The 17,432-nt window shown below is 36.2% G+C and overlaps 1 protein-coding gene and 1 long non-coding RNA gene across 7 annotated transcripts; both read right to left on the reverse strand.

Annotated features, from left to right (window-relative positions):
* Nucleotides 1–2,247: 2,247 nt before the first annotated feature.
* LOC103984742 (protein FLX-like 2) lies at nt 2,248–5,139 on the reverse strand. 5 transcript variants are annotated; one of them, XR_010496409.1, is made up of 4 exons: nt 4,981–5,139; nt 4,725–4,772; nt 2,717–3,114; nt 2,248–2,646 (listed from the first exon to the last, which is right to left on the reverse strand). XR_010496409.1 is itself a non-coding variant. In XM_018826219.2 (4 exons), the coding sequence occupies exons 2-4, from the start codon at nt 4,767–4,769 to the stop codon at nt 2,608–2,610; spliced, it is 501 nt and encodes a 166-aa protein (XP_018681764.2). In that variant the 5' UTR covers nt 4,770–4,772; nt 4,981–5,139; the 3' UTR covers nt 2,248–2,607. The 5 variants fall into 5 exon arrangements, 2 of the variants coding, with proteins under 2 accessions (XP_018681764.2, XP_018681745.2); XM_018826219.2 differs by having other exon boundaries at nt 2,717–3,133; XR_010496400.1 differs by lacking the exon at nt 4,725–4,772.
* A 2,621-nt stretch (nt 5,140–7,760) lies between these two features.
* On the reverse strand, nt 7,761–17,330 carry LOC108952778 (uncharacterized). 2 transcript variants are annotated; one of them, XR_010496427.1, is made up of 6 exons: nt 14,298–17,330; nt 14,110–14,221; nt 12,933–13,216; nt 10,749–10,843; nt 9,304–9,958; nt 7,761–8,281 (listed from the first exon to the last, which is right to left on the reverse strand). It is a non-coding gene; the product is annotated as an uncharacterized LOC108952778 (long non-coding RNA). The 2 variants fall into 2 exon arrangements; XR_010496423.1 differs by having other exon boundaries at nt 10,749–13,216.
* Nucleotides 17,331–17,432: the final 102 nt, after the last annotated feature.

The following is a 17,432-nucleotide window of genomic DNA, read 5'->3' on the forward strand; positions in this document are numbered from 1 at the left end:
GGTGTCAAATGTTTTCTGGGCACTAATTTAGATCTTTCTAGAAAGATATATATATATATATATATATATATATATATATATATATATATATATATATATATATATGATATTTTTCTATAATTAATGGTTAATTCATTGAGCTTTATTTGGTGGATTTCCTGAAATGAAGTCTAAATTAAAATTTTAATTTTACATTTGCTGCAGATTCGATATCATGATCAATTAAAGAATTTTAAGCATGAAAAAAATAGGATTTTAAAAAATATTTTGTATTTATATGTTATGGCAGCTTTTATATTTGTGAATGTATTGATGATTAATTAATTTTACATATACATCCTTTTGAAAATGGCATATTTTCCTCTTAAATTTCAATATTGTATCCTCCTGAAAATTTAGAATTTACCTATATAATTCTTAAGACGCTCTTCTTAGCGTCCATCCAGCAAACTCAAAATTAATTATTATCTAACTATAATTATGTAAGTTAATTATTATTTCTTTAATTATTTATTTAAACCCTTAACAGCCTGTGCTCTTCCTATTACCTCAAATCCATAGCATATTAGAGGGAATTGTCGATACTTCTTGACTATTAAGTGGGGCCTTGTAGCAGCAAAACCAGGGTGGTGGAGTGAGATTTCTGGATGTTAGTAGTTGCTTCAAGTGGTGAAGTCATCAGGTTTCGTGTTCATCTCTTGTGCATTTAGAGGAGAATTAGGATATCTTGTTTGCATAAGGAGCTCTTCATCTCTTGTTCATATATGAAAGGTATAAACATTAAAAATTCTAATATTGTTATTCAAAATAAATTTAATATTAAAAATTAAAAATAAATAATCAAAGATCAAATAGTAAATGTGTCGAATACCTAATATGCAAGAAGCAACATCACATATCTAAAATATAAATTAGCCTATACTTCTACTCTCTTTTTACCATTCATAAAGTCATCGATAAAATATAAAATAAATAAAGATTAAGAATAAATATATGATCTCAATTGTGTTATATTTTATCTTTGGAAGGTTCTATCTATTTATAAGCAATAATTAGAAGAGTCACTCCCATTAATATATCTTCTAAGGAATTCTTTTATTATAATTATTTATGTTTTAGTGATCAATTATCGTAAATAGAATCCAATCAGATATATAATATATATTATCTAATTAGATAGAACCATATAATATAACATTCTCTTATTTGATCTATTAATTGATAAGATATAAAAAAATAAAAATAATTTAAAAATAATTTTATCAAGTTGAATTTTTAAAAATTAAAACAAAATATTTTACACATAGTTATGAATTTTAAAATAAGTTAATAAGTACATAAAGTATAAAAATACTTTATTAAGTCCAAATACTAATATGAGTTATAGTGATTTTATATTATTAATATCATACTTCCTTCTATATATCATAACATGTTAATCTTTTCTAATATAATATATAATAGCCCATGTAATTTATTTTATCAAGATAATCTTATTATCATATTCAACTATACTATACATATATATATATATAAATATAAACATAATAATAGAAATAAATAATTTTAATTAAAAAAATTATAATAATATCCACCATTACCATATCCCTAATGAGTTTCTCACATATCTCATTCTGAAAACATATTTTTTAAACACTTTAAGTTGTAAGACCTTAATAAATGAATTATCAATCATCAAAGGTGCTTAGGTTCTTAATTAATATTTTTTATTTTTATTTTTTTTTAACCATCGATTATTTTATCTCAATGTGATTAAAATTATTAAAATACTTATTTTTTTAGAAAAAATTATTATGATATTATCATAAAATATCTTGCTTGACAATCTAAGTCAACCACATAAAATCTTTGAGATTTTTATAGTCATACGGTTTGACATAGATTCAGCTTCTATTGTTGATAAGTGATTACTTTATATTTTTCTAAAAAATTCTCTATAAATATAAATCATAAAATAGATTTTTGATCACGTAATTTGTAAAATCTGTATCTAAATATCATATATCTAAATATCATATTACTTCAAGCTGATCTGATCTCTTGTATATGGGCATATAATCTTTCATCTCCTATAGATAATTTATTATTTTTTTATTATAATTTTGGATTGGCATCTACCCAACATTCCAACTATCCAGCATTTTTATTCACTACTAGGTGACTCACATGTAGTCAAGCTGACCACAAAAGCAAATGTTCTAAGAAGGCCACGTAGAAAAATCACACTAGTAGCAAGACCTTGGTGACAGTCTTCTATTTCACGCTTTGGTAGGGTACCATTCAATTTAGTATTCACAGAATTTTATAGAATAATGTGAACCAATTTCTGCATGTTCTCGGTTTGATCGTAAGGTCAAATTGTTACAAAACTAAATGAACAATTTGACCTTACGTCAAACCATTAGGAGAACAAGTTGTGTGCTTGAATATAAAGCCGAAGAGAGATTTATGACCTGAAATCTTGATATTCTTGTCTAAGGGCCGCAAGTTCCAACATCAACGATGGGATTTGCTGGACATTACCATGGCTCCTCTGCAAATCCTCAGTCAGCTGTTGTACTCTGGAAATTAGCTCCTGTCTTGCTGCTACCAAGCTCTGAGCTTCTGGACGAGCCTGCTGCATATCTACATTAACAGGTTCAGAAGCTTTCAAGTCAGAGTCCATCTTTGAAATATTATCCAAGAGCATTCTTACTTGTTGCTCTTGATCAGCTCTAATGGCACCCATGTCAGTCTGCAATCTCTGCAACTCCTGTTGGGCAGCAGATAATTCCTTCCTCGAAGAATAATGGGTAGCTGCAAAACTTTCGTTCTCTAGTGCAAGTCTTTGCATTTCCACATGTTGTGCAGCAAGCTTCTGCTCCATAATTTCGTTCTCTAGTGCAAGTCTTTGCATTTCCACATGTTGTGCAGCAAGCTTCTGCTCCATAATTTCTGGAGGTGGCAACTTATCGAAAGGAAAAACACCCGGCGGGGGGAGAATGCCTAGACCAAATGGATCTGGTTGCAGAAAGCCAGGCCCAGGAAGAGGCCGTTGCAGATGCAGAGGAGGTATACAGCTTTTGCTTCCCATGATGATTGGCACAATATCTCCTTTTACAATATGATAAACCTTGTGAAGCGAGGTACATAATTCAATCAATGTAACATGAAACATAAATAAAATCACACTACTGTTCCAAACATAATGATCATAAGTATAGAAAAAAATGAAAAAGAACATATTCACTAAAAAGTTTATAAATACTTTACACCCAATAATTGGTACAAGTACATGTGAGAGCCATTTAATGAAGAAGGTAGACCCAATCTTAGAACAAAAGTAAAAAATTATGATATTTAAGCATCATATGATATGCTATGAATAAAGTACTCCTTTCCCAAGTAGAACTGAAAATTCTCATATTGTACATTTCACAATATCCAATTTTTATTAGCACCGTAAAGTATTGATGTTCTAGGATCATCACTAATAAGAAAAGGATAAACTGTGCAGATCAGTTTGAAAAAAAAAATCAAATAAAAAGAGTATGGCTGTGACTGGATTCATTTATGAAGAGGTTGTTCTAATTTGGATGATATCTAAAAAGGCAGCCAAATGCAAATGTCTCTTGTCGATACCGGTTGAAAAGAGTCAATATACATAGACTTACCTCTGCAAGCAGGATGACTATTTTTGTTACTCAAACTTTGGCTATTTAGATCGCAGAGGAACAACCTGACTCTAATACTAGAGCTCACCCTCGAATTTGGACAAGATCTAGTTCCATAGATAAAGAAAACAAACGCTTGAGAAAGAAACAAGATGTTACAATGTAGTATTTATTTGATGCAAGGAAAATAATTATTATAATTTATAACTATGATAGCATTCCCTTCACAACTTATGCAGAATGATAATAGATACCATGAGTGTAGACTGTAGAACAAATAGCAAGAAAATTCATCTGAGTCATTTTGCCTTTTCAAATCATCTAGCACATTTAGTATGCATGACAACTATGCAAATTCTCTGATGAATAATATGAATGCATAGGTGGAAAATGGGATCCAGATTTAGATGTGCTAAGCAGCATCTAATAGCTTCACAAGAAAGAGAACAGCCTGGTGCTAGATAAGGAATTATGCAATTATGCCATGACGCAGCTATCCGCAATGACCATTAGCATAGATGCAGTCATTGTTTGCCCAACTAGAACTTGCACAAGCAATGGTGAAGAAGATCTAGTTACAATTCCAATTATTCAAAATCTGTTTGGTGTAACATGCATTTGAACATGCCCCCTATCTAATATCAACCACAGAAACACTTGCTGTCATGGACCATCATGTGGACAACTAAGTTTTGAGCAGCGCAAAACTATTGACAGATTGGTAGAATCTTGAAATGATTCGACCAAAATTTTATCGATTCCGATGGAAAACCAAGTTGAAAAGCTATATACTCTCAAATTGGGACAAATTCGGCTGTTTACAATGTTTTAAGATTCCAAGATTTAGGCCTAAGGTTTTATCGTGATCTGGAAGCCCATCGTAGCAGTTGCAACCTAAAGATGACGAGGAGGTGGTGGTGGTAGTGGAGCAGATACTTTTTCCAGATTTTCACCATATTTCTTCTTGAATTCACGTCAGACAACACATAATCGATCAATAATTAAGGGTTAACCAGTGCTTGTTGTGGGTTAATCTACCGAAATACTTACGGTAGATTGAAAACGATGTTTCTTCGAGAGCCGATAAATCCACATCAACTGTCACACAAAAAGGAGGACCTTTAGGACAGATTAGGGCATAAGCACCTCAACAAAGAGTGATCATCCAAATTACAAGGAGATTGGCACTCGTAAAAAATAAAGCGAACACAAGGAGTGATGCGTCAACAGAACTCAAACCCCAGCGATCGAGATCGATACAAAACAATCAAGCAATCGGAGGAAACAAAAGAGCGAAGAAACTTACTATGATCCAGATATGGAGGCGTTAGGGTTCGTCGGAGAAGGCAGCGAGAGAGAGGAATAGGGCTCGGAAGACCAGCGCCTCAGGCGGTCACATCGTGAGAACGATCACCGGACTCCCACAGCCGAAACTTGGGGCTCAGATCCGCAATCCAGTTTCGAGATTGACGGTGGAGATGTAATTGCAGGAGGGGGTTGGCGCCAACGTTTTCCATACGCACCAACTTGCCTCTTGTGGGCCCAAGACTAAGCCCATGGGCCATGATGGGCCTTTCCATTTGTAACAAAGACATAAATATTTGCAACGAGTTCTCTATAACGGTTTCCATGCGAATCGTGTGTCTTACTGTACTAAAATGCTTTAAATGGATATGGCTGTCATCGGCCCGTCCAACTCCGACGAGCGTTGTGCATCCCACCTGGCGCGGAAGTGACGCGGGGCTGTCCCGCCGTCCATGCGCCTCGGGTCCGAGCAAGAGGCCGCGGACTCCTTGCTCCTGCTATCGGGCGCGGGGATAGCGCAACAGAGGAAGTACATCTGCAACGGGTGCAAGCAAGAGTTCGACACCCCGCAGGCACTCGAAGGGGCGGCTCCAAGAGGAAAGCGTAACGGACAAGGAGACGTCTTGGACCGGGGAACAGGCGGACAAGGAGGAGGGAGAAGAAGGTGCCGCGGAGGCACTTCGAGCAGTAAGAGGAGGCGGCGCGAGCGTCCGGTGGACTTGAACTTACCACCTGTGTCATCGCCCGACACCGGCAGCGCGAGCTCGTCTCCTGCTGAAACAGTACTCCTTTGTAATAGATAGATATGTTACGAACGATGCTTTGTGAATTGCACGTCTTGGGAGCATTAATGGATGCATGCATGTCCACATTAAGTCACTTATCCATCTGCCGATGCACGTATTGGGAGCATTAAAGGATGCTTGTGAACGCATCAAATCGTATCTATTAGTTGCTTCCCCATCCATCTCCCTCGACCGTCGCCTCTCCCTTTCTTCTACGTGGGAGGATCGGATTGCGAGAGAGAGAAAGAGAGAGACGACGAAGGGACGTCGACCGAGTTTGTGGCATGGTTGGCATCTGGAGATGCGTGTGTGGGGGAGGGGACAGATCTTTGTTACCCTGTCTTCTTCCTTCGCTGCAATGCCAATAATATTTTGTGTTCTTCATGCGTGTGTGTGGTGTTCAGACTGCTTTTACTGACTCCCTCAAGCAAGCCACCCCCTGTTTCGTCACCACGATCGCATTCGAAGCACCGCCGGAGAAGGCGTCGGCAAGATTGCAAAGTTCGCACCAGCAGAACGAATGGGGACGAGAGAAGGAACTCGAAAGCTGTGTTGCTTTGCAGGATGGGTGGTGCACTCGCACGGTGTCTTCGTACGCGTGTGGTTTACTGCGCGCAATTGTATTGGAAACTCACACGTGCACATCCAACGCTCGAAACGCTCCCAATTCACCACGCGATCGATGACGAGGGGACATCACCTCTTTTGGCCTTTTTTTATTTTCTTTATTATTCCCCCATATTTCGTTATTTAATTGTTTCTATATCTTTAAATATTAGTACAATAGAAACTCATTTAAGAGCTTAAAAACCAAATATTACAAAATTTTGACTCTTTACCATTAATATTAGATGGTCACAAATCATACATATGTCTAAAATGACTAGAAATCTAAAAGTCAATGTTCTGAAAGCAGCAAGTAATTGCAACTCTTTAACATTTGTAACAAAGACATAAATATAAACCACAAGGCAAACGGGTTCAAACATTTGTAAGGAGTTCTCTGTGACGCCTATGGTGGCCGCATGGTTTCGATTCGAACTGTTTTATCTTATTGTATGCAAGATGCTTTAAATGAATATGACTTGGCCATCGACCCGTCCAACCCGGATGAGCGTTGTGCATGCTCATCGTTCTGGTGGCGCAGGCGGTGATGACGATGGCAACGACGCTTAGTCTGAAAGGAGGTGGGGGGGTCGAACCCGTCCTCTTCGCTCTCTTGTGTGGGTTTTGCTCTTATACACCTGTGACCGTTACTATTCGCCATATCTACGGTTGAGTTGTGTGTGTTTAGGAAAACTCGGTGGCGGTGTCAAATGTTTTCTGGGTACTAATTTAGATCTTTCTAGAAAGAAAAATAAAAAAAATATTTATTTGATATTTTTCTATAATTGGTGGTCTTAATTTTAATTCATTGAGCTTTATATGGTGGATTTCCAGAAATTTTCAAACGAGGATCGAAGTCTAAATAAAAAATTGGTTTGCTGCAGATAATAATATTATGATGAAAAATAGATAAGGATTTCAAAAATATTTTTTTTATTTATATGTTGTGTCAGTTTTTATATTTGTGAATGTATTTCTGATATATTGGTTTTACATATATATATATATATATATATCCTTCAAAAGTTCGAAAATAGCATATTTACCTCTTAAATTTCAACATAGTAACCTCCTGAAAATTTAGAACTTACCTATATAATTAATTCTTAAGACACACTTCTTAGCATCCATCCAATAAAGTCAAATTAATTATTATCTAATTATTATTATGCAAATTACTTGTTATTACTTTAACTAATTATTTAAACCTTCATATTTCTCAACATTGAAAAAGTTAATATCCATTAAAATTTTAATGTCATCCTATCAACTGAAGAAGATTAACAAAAATGGTGCATTTAGAACCTTTTTTAGTTTGACAAGGATATATGCTGACAATAAATTTGAAGAGGTAACTACAAAAATTGATTTAGTAGGATACGTATGTACTTGTATATGCAATTCTGTAGACACAGACGATTTTGGAGTCCTATTTAAATACTTTTTCTTATCCATTATATTTCGTACTATGCCATCACAGCCATTTATACATGAATCTGATGGTCGAGTCAAACTAAAACAACCTCCAACTCGGTAGCGACTATTGGCCAAACCACCCGTTGACTAGCCCTTATTCTCGCCCAAGTCCACCGTCGGCTACATTCGTGCCTGGCTTCTTCCTCCGCCCCGGTTCTGATGACTCCCTCTCTGCCGCCACCGACGCGAACATCTGTTACATCTCCATCCCGTTCATCGCCGTTGACGGAACGGCTGGGGGATGGAGGCCGGCCTCAAGGGTTAGCGGGCGAGCACCGCTGGGCCTGGAACCAGGCCCCGAGGCAAGAAGCCAGTCCTGCATCTCCGCCTAGAGTGCGGCAGTGGAAGGCGAGAACAGGTGGAACTTGGCCCCCTCAATCGTGCGCTTCTGTAACCGGTGGCACTCCGCTAAGGTCCTCCCACATCCTTGCTTACCTGCGCCAACGCGAGACAAAATAGTAAGTGAGAGGTAATCTTATTGCTTGCAGAACAATGAGCTTTTAGATTTGCCCTTTTTTTCTCCTTTACAAGACTGATCTCAGAATGATCACCGCTTCAATTTCAACATATAAATATCTGAATCAAGTGTTTCAAACAGATCATCAATACTTTGAAGAAAGAAACAGAGCATCAATTTAAAGGAAAGAATTAAAATGAGGATTTAGATATCTTTTCCTCGACAGAAACACTATATGCAATTAAACAAAGAGATTACAGGAAATTAAACAGATTCCAGAAGTAAGTCTTCACAAGCATCAGAAATCAAACAGATCATCAATACTTTGAAGAAAGAAACAGATCATCAATTTAAAGGAAAGAATTAAAATGAGGATTTAGATTTCTTTTCCTCGACAGAAACACTATATGCAATTAAACAAAGAGATTACAGGAAATTAAAGAGATTCCAGAAGTAAGTCTTCACATGCATCAGAAATCAAATGTGTGCATGCTTCAGAGGATGAGGACTCACCTACATACAATAAACATTAAACCACCCAAATCTGCTTACTGGGTACATTATTAACCTCGCAAATAATGTGGTGTAATCAATATAAAAAAAACATGGCAAAAAAGATCCTTAATATGATATCGAACATAACCAATCTTTTTGTAAGTTCTGGAATACATTTTGCAGCTGATGTTTGCTTGTAATAACCATTCTTGCCTTTGTGATCAACTTAAATCTGTACATATTTATTGGCTTGGCTTCTACCTATTGAACATTTGTCGAGAATATTATTTAGACAAACCATTCACGTTAGAAATATAAATCAGAAATATGATTACCATGGTACAGAAGAGTATTAGAACTTCCGAATTATTTCCAACCCATCAGACTTCACTTGTTCTCAGTTGCTTAAATCCCTCCAAAGTAAAAGAAGGGTTTGAGCCAAAATTTTCTACATCTACACCACATTTTCTTCGTAAAATATCACATTTTCAAGTAAGAAGCAAACCTGAGGTTTGGTCTTCTTCAAAGGAGGGAGAGGCCAGTGAATTCGAGGAACTCTAGCAGTAGTCCAATACCAAGAGAGGAATGGAAATCATACAGCTTGGTAGAAAACAAGACACTTATGGAACAAAGGGAAAGGAGAAGTATACCCAAAGATGAAGTAGCTTGACATGCAAAGAGATCGAACTTCTCATGATCCGATGGAACGGTTTGGACCAACCTGCTTGTATCAAAAGCCATATACTTTCCATTAAACCTGTGAGGCTGGACCGTAAAACATTTCAACATTACCAGTAAAACATTTCAACATTACCAGCCACAGCATCCCTTCTAATCCTGTGCAACAACAAAAAAGTGCCAAAAGGAGAAGGACGATAAACTAAGATTTGATTGTGACCTCCGAGAGACTACTGCCACTGTTATGGGGTTCTAAGGATACTCAACCCTTTGGACTATAACTAATGGGACAAATTTGCCAATGGAATTTTGGAGAGCCGGTGAAATGTGAGATTTTGGTCATGCACAGAAAGGAGAGGGGAGATAAAGATTTGGCATTGTCCTTTAATCCTTAAATTAAAGTTCTTCCTTAATGCTCAAAACGTTTGACTCCCTCAAAATGCCCTCAAAACAAGCACAAGATTTGGCCAGCGATGCTCCTCCTGCAGAGATAAATCCAGATTAGTTGATCAAACAATCAGAACAACCAAAACAAGTTTATACCCACTCTCTTGAAAATATCAAATGAATAAAGGTTTTTACATACGCTAGCCACAGAAATTGAATAAAAAGAATTAAGAGGTAATTGAAACAAAAATTGGATATTAAAAGATGGGTAAATTGGCATTGGAAAGAATTAAATATTCTAATTACTACAATAACGACAATATGATAATTTGGAATTATGTACGAACGAGTCATGTTATATGGTTGGACATTGTTCATGGACTCCTACATGTTGCTTCAACCATAACGCTAGCTGACTCATAGACTTTACGGGTTTAGTGGAGGAGTTAGAGATTTATGAAGAGTACATTGCATAAATTTGCTTGTTCATGCTATAGAATATGGTAAAATGTTGACTCGCCTATGAGTAAATTATGGTGTTTTAAAGATGCCATATCACTAGCACTGACTAAATAAACTGCAAAAAGTCCCAAACCACAAATAGTTTGTTGCTATAATCCAAAATGGACTAGTTAGAAGCCAACAGTTCCAATCAATAGTGGCAGGCTAGCCATATCGCCTACTACTTTTTGTGGACATAATCATTATCCCAGTGATAAAAGGTATCTTCTCAACAATTTTTTTATTATGAATACCATAAAAAATAAATGCATTACATTGTACTTAATTACTGAGAAGAGCAGGTGATGTTTATCTACAAGTCAACATTTTCTTTAAAGACATATTCTTGATTGAGTATAAACAAAAGAAGTTGAGCAACTTAACTGCAAGAGAAGGGCCAGCCCATCATCGCACTAACTGGAGAAGAACCACACCCGCACGAGGTACAACTCGAGTGGCCGACAGGCCCAATGGCTGAGCTGCACACCAGAAAGCCCAGTAATTTAAACTATCATATCCTCTGCACTTCCATGCAAAGATTTTTGTCGATGCACCAAAAAAGCTTCTTTCACCGAAGAATAAAGAAATAACAAGTAATATATGCTGTCATGCACGTATAATAAAGAAATAGTACGGAACCAACTTGGAAATAGAACACAGTAATAATATATGCTGCCATGTGAAGGACCTGACTACGTCAGTGACCAGAGCAATTCAATGAACAGGAACCATTGACAGTGAACCCGACCAAAGTTACGGATATGATCTACTGTTTCCCTCTTTTGCAGGTGTTGTCCTATTTGTAATGATTTAGGCTGGTGGCCACACTGGCGGATGATTAGCCTTCTCTGAGAAGTAACTTGCAGGATGATTCCGAAACCAAGAGGTCTTCAGCGCTTGTATGGAATATCAAATTCACAAATTAATCTTCAGAATTGGGGCCAAAAAGATGCATAACTCTGCGACTCTGACATTTTATAAACATCCATCATCGAGATAACCAATCATGAATTAAGCTGAGTAGTATTTTTTTTTCTTGAAATAAAAAATATTGCATTTAAAAAAAATCGAGATCTAAGATATAAGGGACACAACTATTCCATTTTTCAATATATATAATATATATACATTTTAGCTGACAGATGCATTATAAAATGCTGGACTACTTGTCCTCTAATCTTACTGGAAGAAAACACCAAAAAGGGGGCAAGCTCGAAAAGAAATGAAGTTAAAGAATTAGGCAAGTGGGAGGTTAAAGAGACGTCTCAGAGATTGAGACTTCTGGCCCTAACCTTTATATTTGATAGAATCTGATTCCTCGACAAGCAATAAAAAGGGTTTAGCAATTCTATATTGGACGAACCTAAATAGCCTGTGGGAAAGGACTGTGTCCCACGAGATCTAACGAAAAAAGATGTTCAAATTCGTCGAAATAAATTACGTATTTCCAATGACCCTCTTTAATGTCAAAGGGGTATTCAGCCTCCCACTTGTCCAAGTGGACCAAGTGGATGACACCCTTCAGTCGCAACCTGACAAGAAAAATGCCCATCCAAATAACATATTCACTGACGAAACAAATGGAAGACTAAATACTACAGATGAGCCATGACAGATCTCCAATTTATTCAAAATCTTATTGATCAAGAATTCTACAAGATTTTCCCGACCAGATCAATCCTACAATTGGCCTTCCAATCATGAACTGATCACTGTCACCTCCCGCCTTATTATCAAGTATATATTACCTTTCCAAGGAATGAAGGAATTAACTACGATCTCCTGAGATGACCTAAAATGACCCAATAATAAAACTCCTATAATAGTTTATTGTGAATTCTTATATTACTGGAAGCAAAAAAGGATATCAAACTCATTGATGGTAGGTTGTGGTAGAAGCATCTACAGAAAGGACCTGGCAGCAATGGCACTTACATTAGATGTTTTCTCAATGACAACTAAGGAAGCCTATGAGATTTAAGGCAACTAAACCAATCAATGCATAAAATCTGGAGAAAATAGTACAGAAAAGGGAGTGGAACACTCTTTCAAATTATGCAAGCTATGAAATTTGACAGAGTCAATAAGAAGCGGATCTTACGACTCATCCTTGAAATCACGAGACACACATGAGCCCTCTCCATATCTCAGTGTGGCCTCCACCCATGATTCTATTCCCATGACAGCCTACCAAACATCGCAAGAAGAAAACCGCCCCCACAGACCACCTTCACAGCCTTCTTATAAGGCCTAAAATCCCATGAATAATGGAGATTGGACCACTTGTCCATTTTGAGACCTCAGCAAGTCAGCATAATACCAAAACTGGAAATCTCCTAATAGGCAGCGCGTATCACATACTTTGGGGAATTCCTCTCCGTATCACCCCATTGGCTATCCACAGGAACCAGAAGGATCAGGCACATTCCATGAATTACCAACACACTACCCTGGCCTATATATACCAACTCTTTCATCTGTCCAGAACACGTAGTAGAAGTTGCAAGATGGAATGCTATGGAGAGGAAAGGGTTGCGTACCTGCTATGGAGAGGAAAGGGCTGCATACCTGCTAGAGGGGAATAAGGGAATGAAGATGCTTGCTGAGGGCTTTGCATGAAGAGGCAGAGAGTGGAATGCAGCCAAGGATGACTTGCCGGCATTGCCTTGTAACAAAATCTCCTTGTTTGCGAGTTGCTGGCAAGTTTGTCCTTGGCTACCTTTGGCTCTCTTCTTCTCATGTGAAGCTCTTGCATGATTCAAGCAACGCATTAGCTATCACCGACTACAGATGCTACAATTGCTGAAGCCCTAATAAACAACTAGCATTGTCTGCTTGCCACTGGTAAGTGCCTGAAAATTTAGAGTTCAAAACTGTATTGAAGAATGCCATGTTGTCTATTATCTCTACTTTGTATGGGATGGCCATGACTCATGAGGCATGATTATATGAGGAAACTGGCAAGACAATAAAAAGAGAAAACAGCAATCTAGATCATGTGAAGTTATAGATATACATGTGATTTAAGGCAAACTTGTCAGAGCTAAAGGAGATTAAAAAACAATGGGAAAAAAGTTAGCAGTTCTATCTGAGAAAGTTGCACTACCCAATTTGCAATGGGGATTTTGCTCCAAAAGACTATAAAACTGAATGGGTGAAAGAAGGGAGCAAAGACAAGCTTCAATGCAATTCATTTATCAAATATTGTTGAAATATTCAATACCTTGGCTTATAAGTTCTGTTCTATTGGGCATTTCATATATCATGATCTCTAACAGCTCATAATTGTCTGTGCACCAGTTTAAAACTTGAGGAACAGATGATGCATATAAATTCTGGGTCTTATGCAAGAGATATTGTATGTTGTATTTGTTCAGTTGTTTGGTAACAGATTTCTGTTGGATTTTATGTTTTACAAGGGGTTCAAACTCAATTCGTTCATAGATTTTTAACTTTTGTTGGGACACAAATTTAAGCAGTATTAATTGAAAGTACAAAGCATCTTCAAGAAACTATTCTATTTTCTATTTTTGGTGTGGTTAATATCTCATGATATTAGTGTGTAGCTGTGGCACATATGGCAAGGATTTGTACTTGCCATGATATATGGCAAGGATTTGTACTATAAAGTATAAACATCATATGAACACACTGGAAACAGCTAAATGCCTACTAGATCTGATTTAAAAAACATTTCCCAGCAAATGGTTGAAACTAAAAGCCAAGACCACAAAGTTTCTCTGACCTCTCTGAACTCTTGAGTCTATGCTAGCAATCCAATGTCATGATACCTGCATTCCTGTTGCCAAAAATTACATGACCATCATGATGCAATTTGTTTTGATGGACCATTTTCTCTGCAAAAAAAAATTCATTGGTCAATCTAGGAATTATTCTGTGTCAAACAATAATTTTTAGGTCATCATTTTGTACCTAAGAATAAATATACAAGTGAAATATACTTAATTCATTGGACAAGAACAAGGTTTTGAACTTCATCTATTTGATCAAGGTTTTTGAGTTGAATTCTTCCCATGCATTAACAAACTGATCCTTCACAACAAAGTTCTGCACACAGAACCCAGAATAAATCTCCAAGTCCCCATCAGTTGCATAACAAAAAACACTTTCGCTGCTGAAAACTGATTGTTGTTCTGGATTCATTGCATGAAGCTTTTACATACTGATAATAAGATATAAAAGAGAAAAATGAAACTTAAATGAGTAACAAATAAGAATGTTTATGAACTTGCTAAAAGTGCTGGTATAAAATCTCAAAGATACGTTTAAAAATTCTCATCTTTGAAGTATGTTACTACAGTGGTCACATGATGAGTAAGATGACATGCACGTTCCAAAAGCCTACAAAAATACAGGGCAACCAAATAAATGAAGGTTTAAATATATAAATCAATTTGATATTTGTAAGCACTAATTATGGTTTTGGCAGAATTCGATCTCATTCCAGGAATAAAGCGGTCTGGAAAAGCAGCATCCTTCGATTCGAGCAAAAATGTGAATATCTTCTTTTTCAAAGAAAGGTAATAGCACCAGATTCAATGCCACCGAACTATTGGGTCCTAATATCTGGCAAATATTGATCAATCCAAAATTACCAGTGGTCAATTGTTTAACAACAAGGAGACAAGAGAAATGCTTTTCAAGAATAGTTTGGAGCATATATTTAAAAGAAGTAATAAAAAAAGCACTCTTATTTCTGCAAATGAAAAATACTTTCAGTTGGAAATTCTGCAATGATGTTCAGGATGGATATAGAAGTATGTCATTGCAAATAAGATTCTAAAACAACTATTCTTGATGTGAATTATTAGATCGTTTGACATTATAGAAATGACATTTTTTTATTAAAAACATAATTAAACAATGACCAAAATAAAATAGTTTAATATTCATCATTATCAGTCATTGTCATCATCATCATCATCATCCAAGCCTTTTCCAATCAACAGAGCTTAGTTGCTTTACCATATTATGATTATATTCTTTATGTACTGGCATTCTGCAAATTTGATGCCACTAGATAGATTTCATGTAACACCCATCCTCATTGTTATCATTTTATCAAATATCATTAACTGGATCCACATAGCTTAATAATAAACATCTAAAGAAGATGTCCGCAGCCTTTAGCCCTTTACATATGAAGATTTATCTACCTTTTGCTTATTGCCTTTAAAGTAGTAATCAAGCATCCTATACCTACCTTTTGCTTATTGCCAAAATCTCAAAATTCAAACACAGAAGAAAAACTTCCTAATAGTCAGCATTAATGAGAATTATCAAGCAACAGTATCAAACTATCCTTTATTCTTCTTTTAATGTCTATGACTACATATGTTGAAGATCGAAAGAGACTAGCACTTCTCACAAATGGCCCCCATGGCCAACTCACATACCAAAAGATACATGAGAAAAGATTAATTCTTATGTAGGAAAACTGTTATCAACTAACATTTTATAGGCTCACTCACTACAGAAATGTGAGAAGCCATTGATAGTAGCATAGCTACTAGATTCAATCTAAAGGGGAGGTGGACATAAAGCATCAGACAAGCAAAGGCATAGTCAGACATGAACCAGACAGCTTCAATAGGCCATGAATAGGCTGCAACTGCTAGCAATAAATTGTTGTGGCCTCAGAAGGTTCAGAATGAAATCTAATGATCGTAATAATTAAGTGGTGTAGGAATTTGTCTCTGTCTCATAAAATGTAGACACAGTTGAACTTCCAATATGATTCAAGAACACCTATCAGCGAAAATTTTAGACTTACTACAGAAAGATGAGAATTCATAACAGTAATTATGCTTCTGATGATAGTAGTGTAGCTTCTAGATTCAATCCAAAGGAGTGGTAGCCGTAAAGCACATAAATGAGCAAAGGACATACCCAGGCATAGACCAGACAGCTTCAATAGGCTAAGAATAGGCTGCAACTACCAGCACACCAGAAGGTTCAAAATGAAATCAAACAATCATATTGATTAAGTGGTGAGTGGTGGTCTCTTTATGTACTAACTTTCATAGAACAATGCATCATGGCCATGAGTACATTTTACAAAATTGATTGAATGCCAAGTGGTAATCAGTTCAATTGCTGTTGAACTTGACATATTAATTGCAATGTGCATTTAATATCATGCTGACAGAGGATAGAAAAATTTGTAGCTGAACACCCACCAGATCAAAAATTGTTTGGAGCTCATCAGACCTTAGAACATAAGAGAATCATGTTAAATTACAAGAAAGGTGCAACACTAGGAATATGAACCTCACCATTTTCGACAAAGATGCATTCAAACAAAGTCATATCTCCAATGGATTCGATGAAACAATTTAATGTGATAGCTTTGCCACATTCTCTGCTAAATATTCTATTTGTACACTGTATGGTAAAAATTCTTGTAGCACTGAGTCAACATTTACTAAACCAGATGCTCCCTTGCAACCACCTCCCTTTTGTTGTATTCAGGAAGATGCTTTATGAAATCTCCTTTTTAAGTCCATCAAATCCTCCTTATCAAGGAAGGGTCATGAGCGATAGTTGGTGTAGACTAAGCAAGTAGCATATGAGACCATCTTATAATGCCATCTCAAATTATTTTTCTTTTATAGAAAATTTAATGCAGCAGAAAAAAAAAGGATGGCCCGGGAAAATACTCTCTTTTTGAGATTTTCCCCGATGATACCCCTTTTTATAATTCTCAAATGGTCACCCCCTATTTTAAAAAATCCCAAAAATACCTCCCAAAATCTGTCATGTATTATTCCTCCCAAATCCAAAAAGTTTTCCCGCCAACTATTCACTGGGTTTTGTGGATTGGTTTTTATCCACAAAAACACTGTATAGTGCTTTAAAAACATTGTATAGTGTTTTGTTTTAAAAACACTATACAATGTTAAAGTTTTCCCATCAACTGTTCACAGTGTTTTGTGGATTGGTATTTATCCATAAAAATACTGTACAGTGTTTTGTTTTAAAAACAATATACAGTGTTTTTGAAACATTATACAATGTTTTGTGGATAAAAACTAACCCACAAAACAC

Source organism: Musa acuminata, chromosome BXJ1-1 (assembly GCF_036884655.1).
Source record: "Musa acuminata AAA Group cultivar baxijiao chromosome BXJ1-1, Cavendish_Baxijiao_AAA, whole genome shotgun sequence".
NCBI classification, from domain to species: domain Eukaryota; kingdom Viridiplantae; phylum Streptophyta; class Magnoliopsida; order Zingiberales; family Musaceae; genus Musa; species Musa acuminata.

Coding starts and splice junctions, on each gene's coding strand:
- LOC103984742 (XM_018826200.2), bottom strand. CDS start 4,769: ATGTGGATTTATCGGCTCTCGAAGAAACATCGTTTTCAATCTACC. Junction 3,134..4,724: donor AACATCGTTTTCAATCTACC/GTAAGTATTTCG, acceptor TCGCTTCACAAG/GTTTATCATATTGTAAAAGG.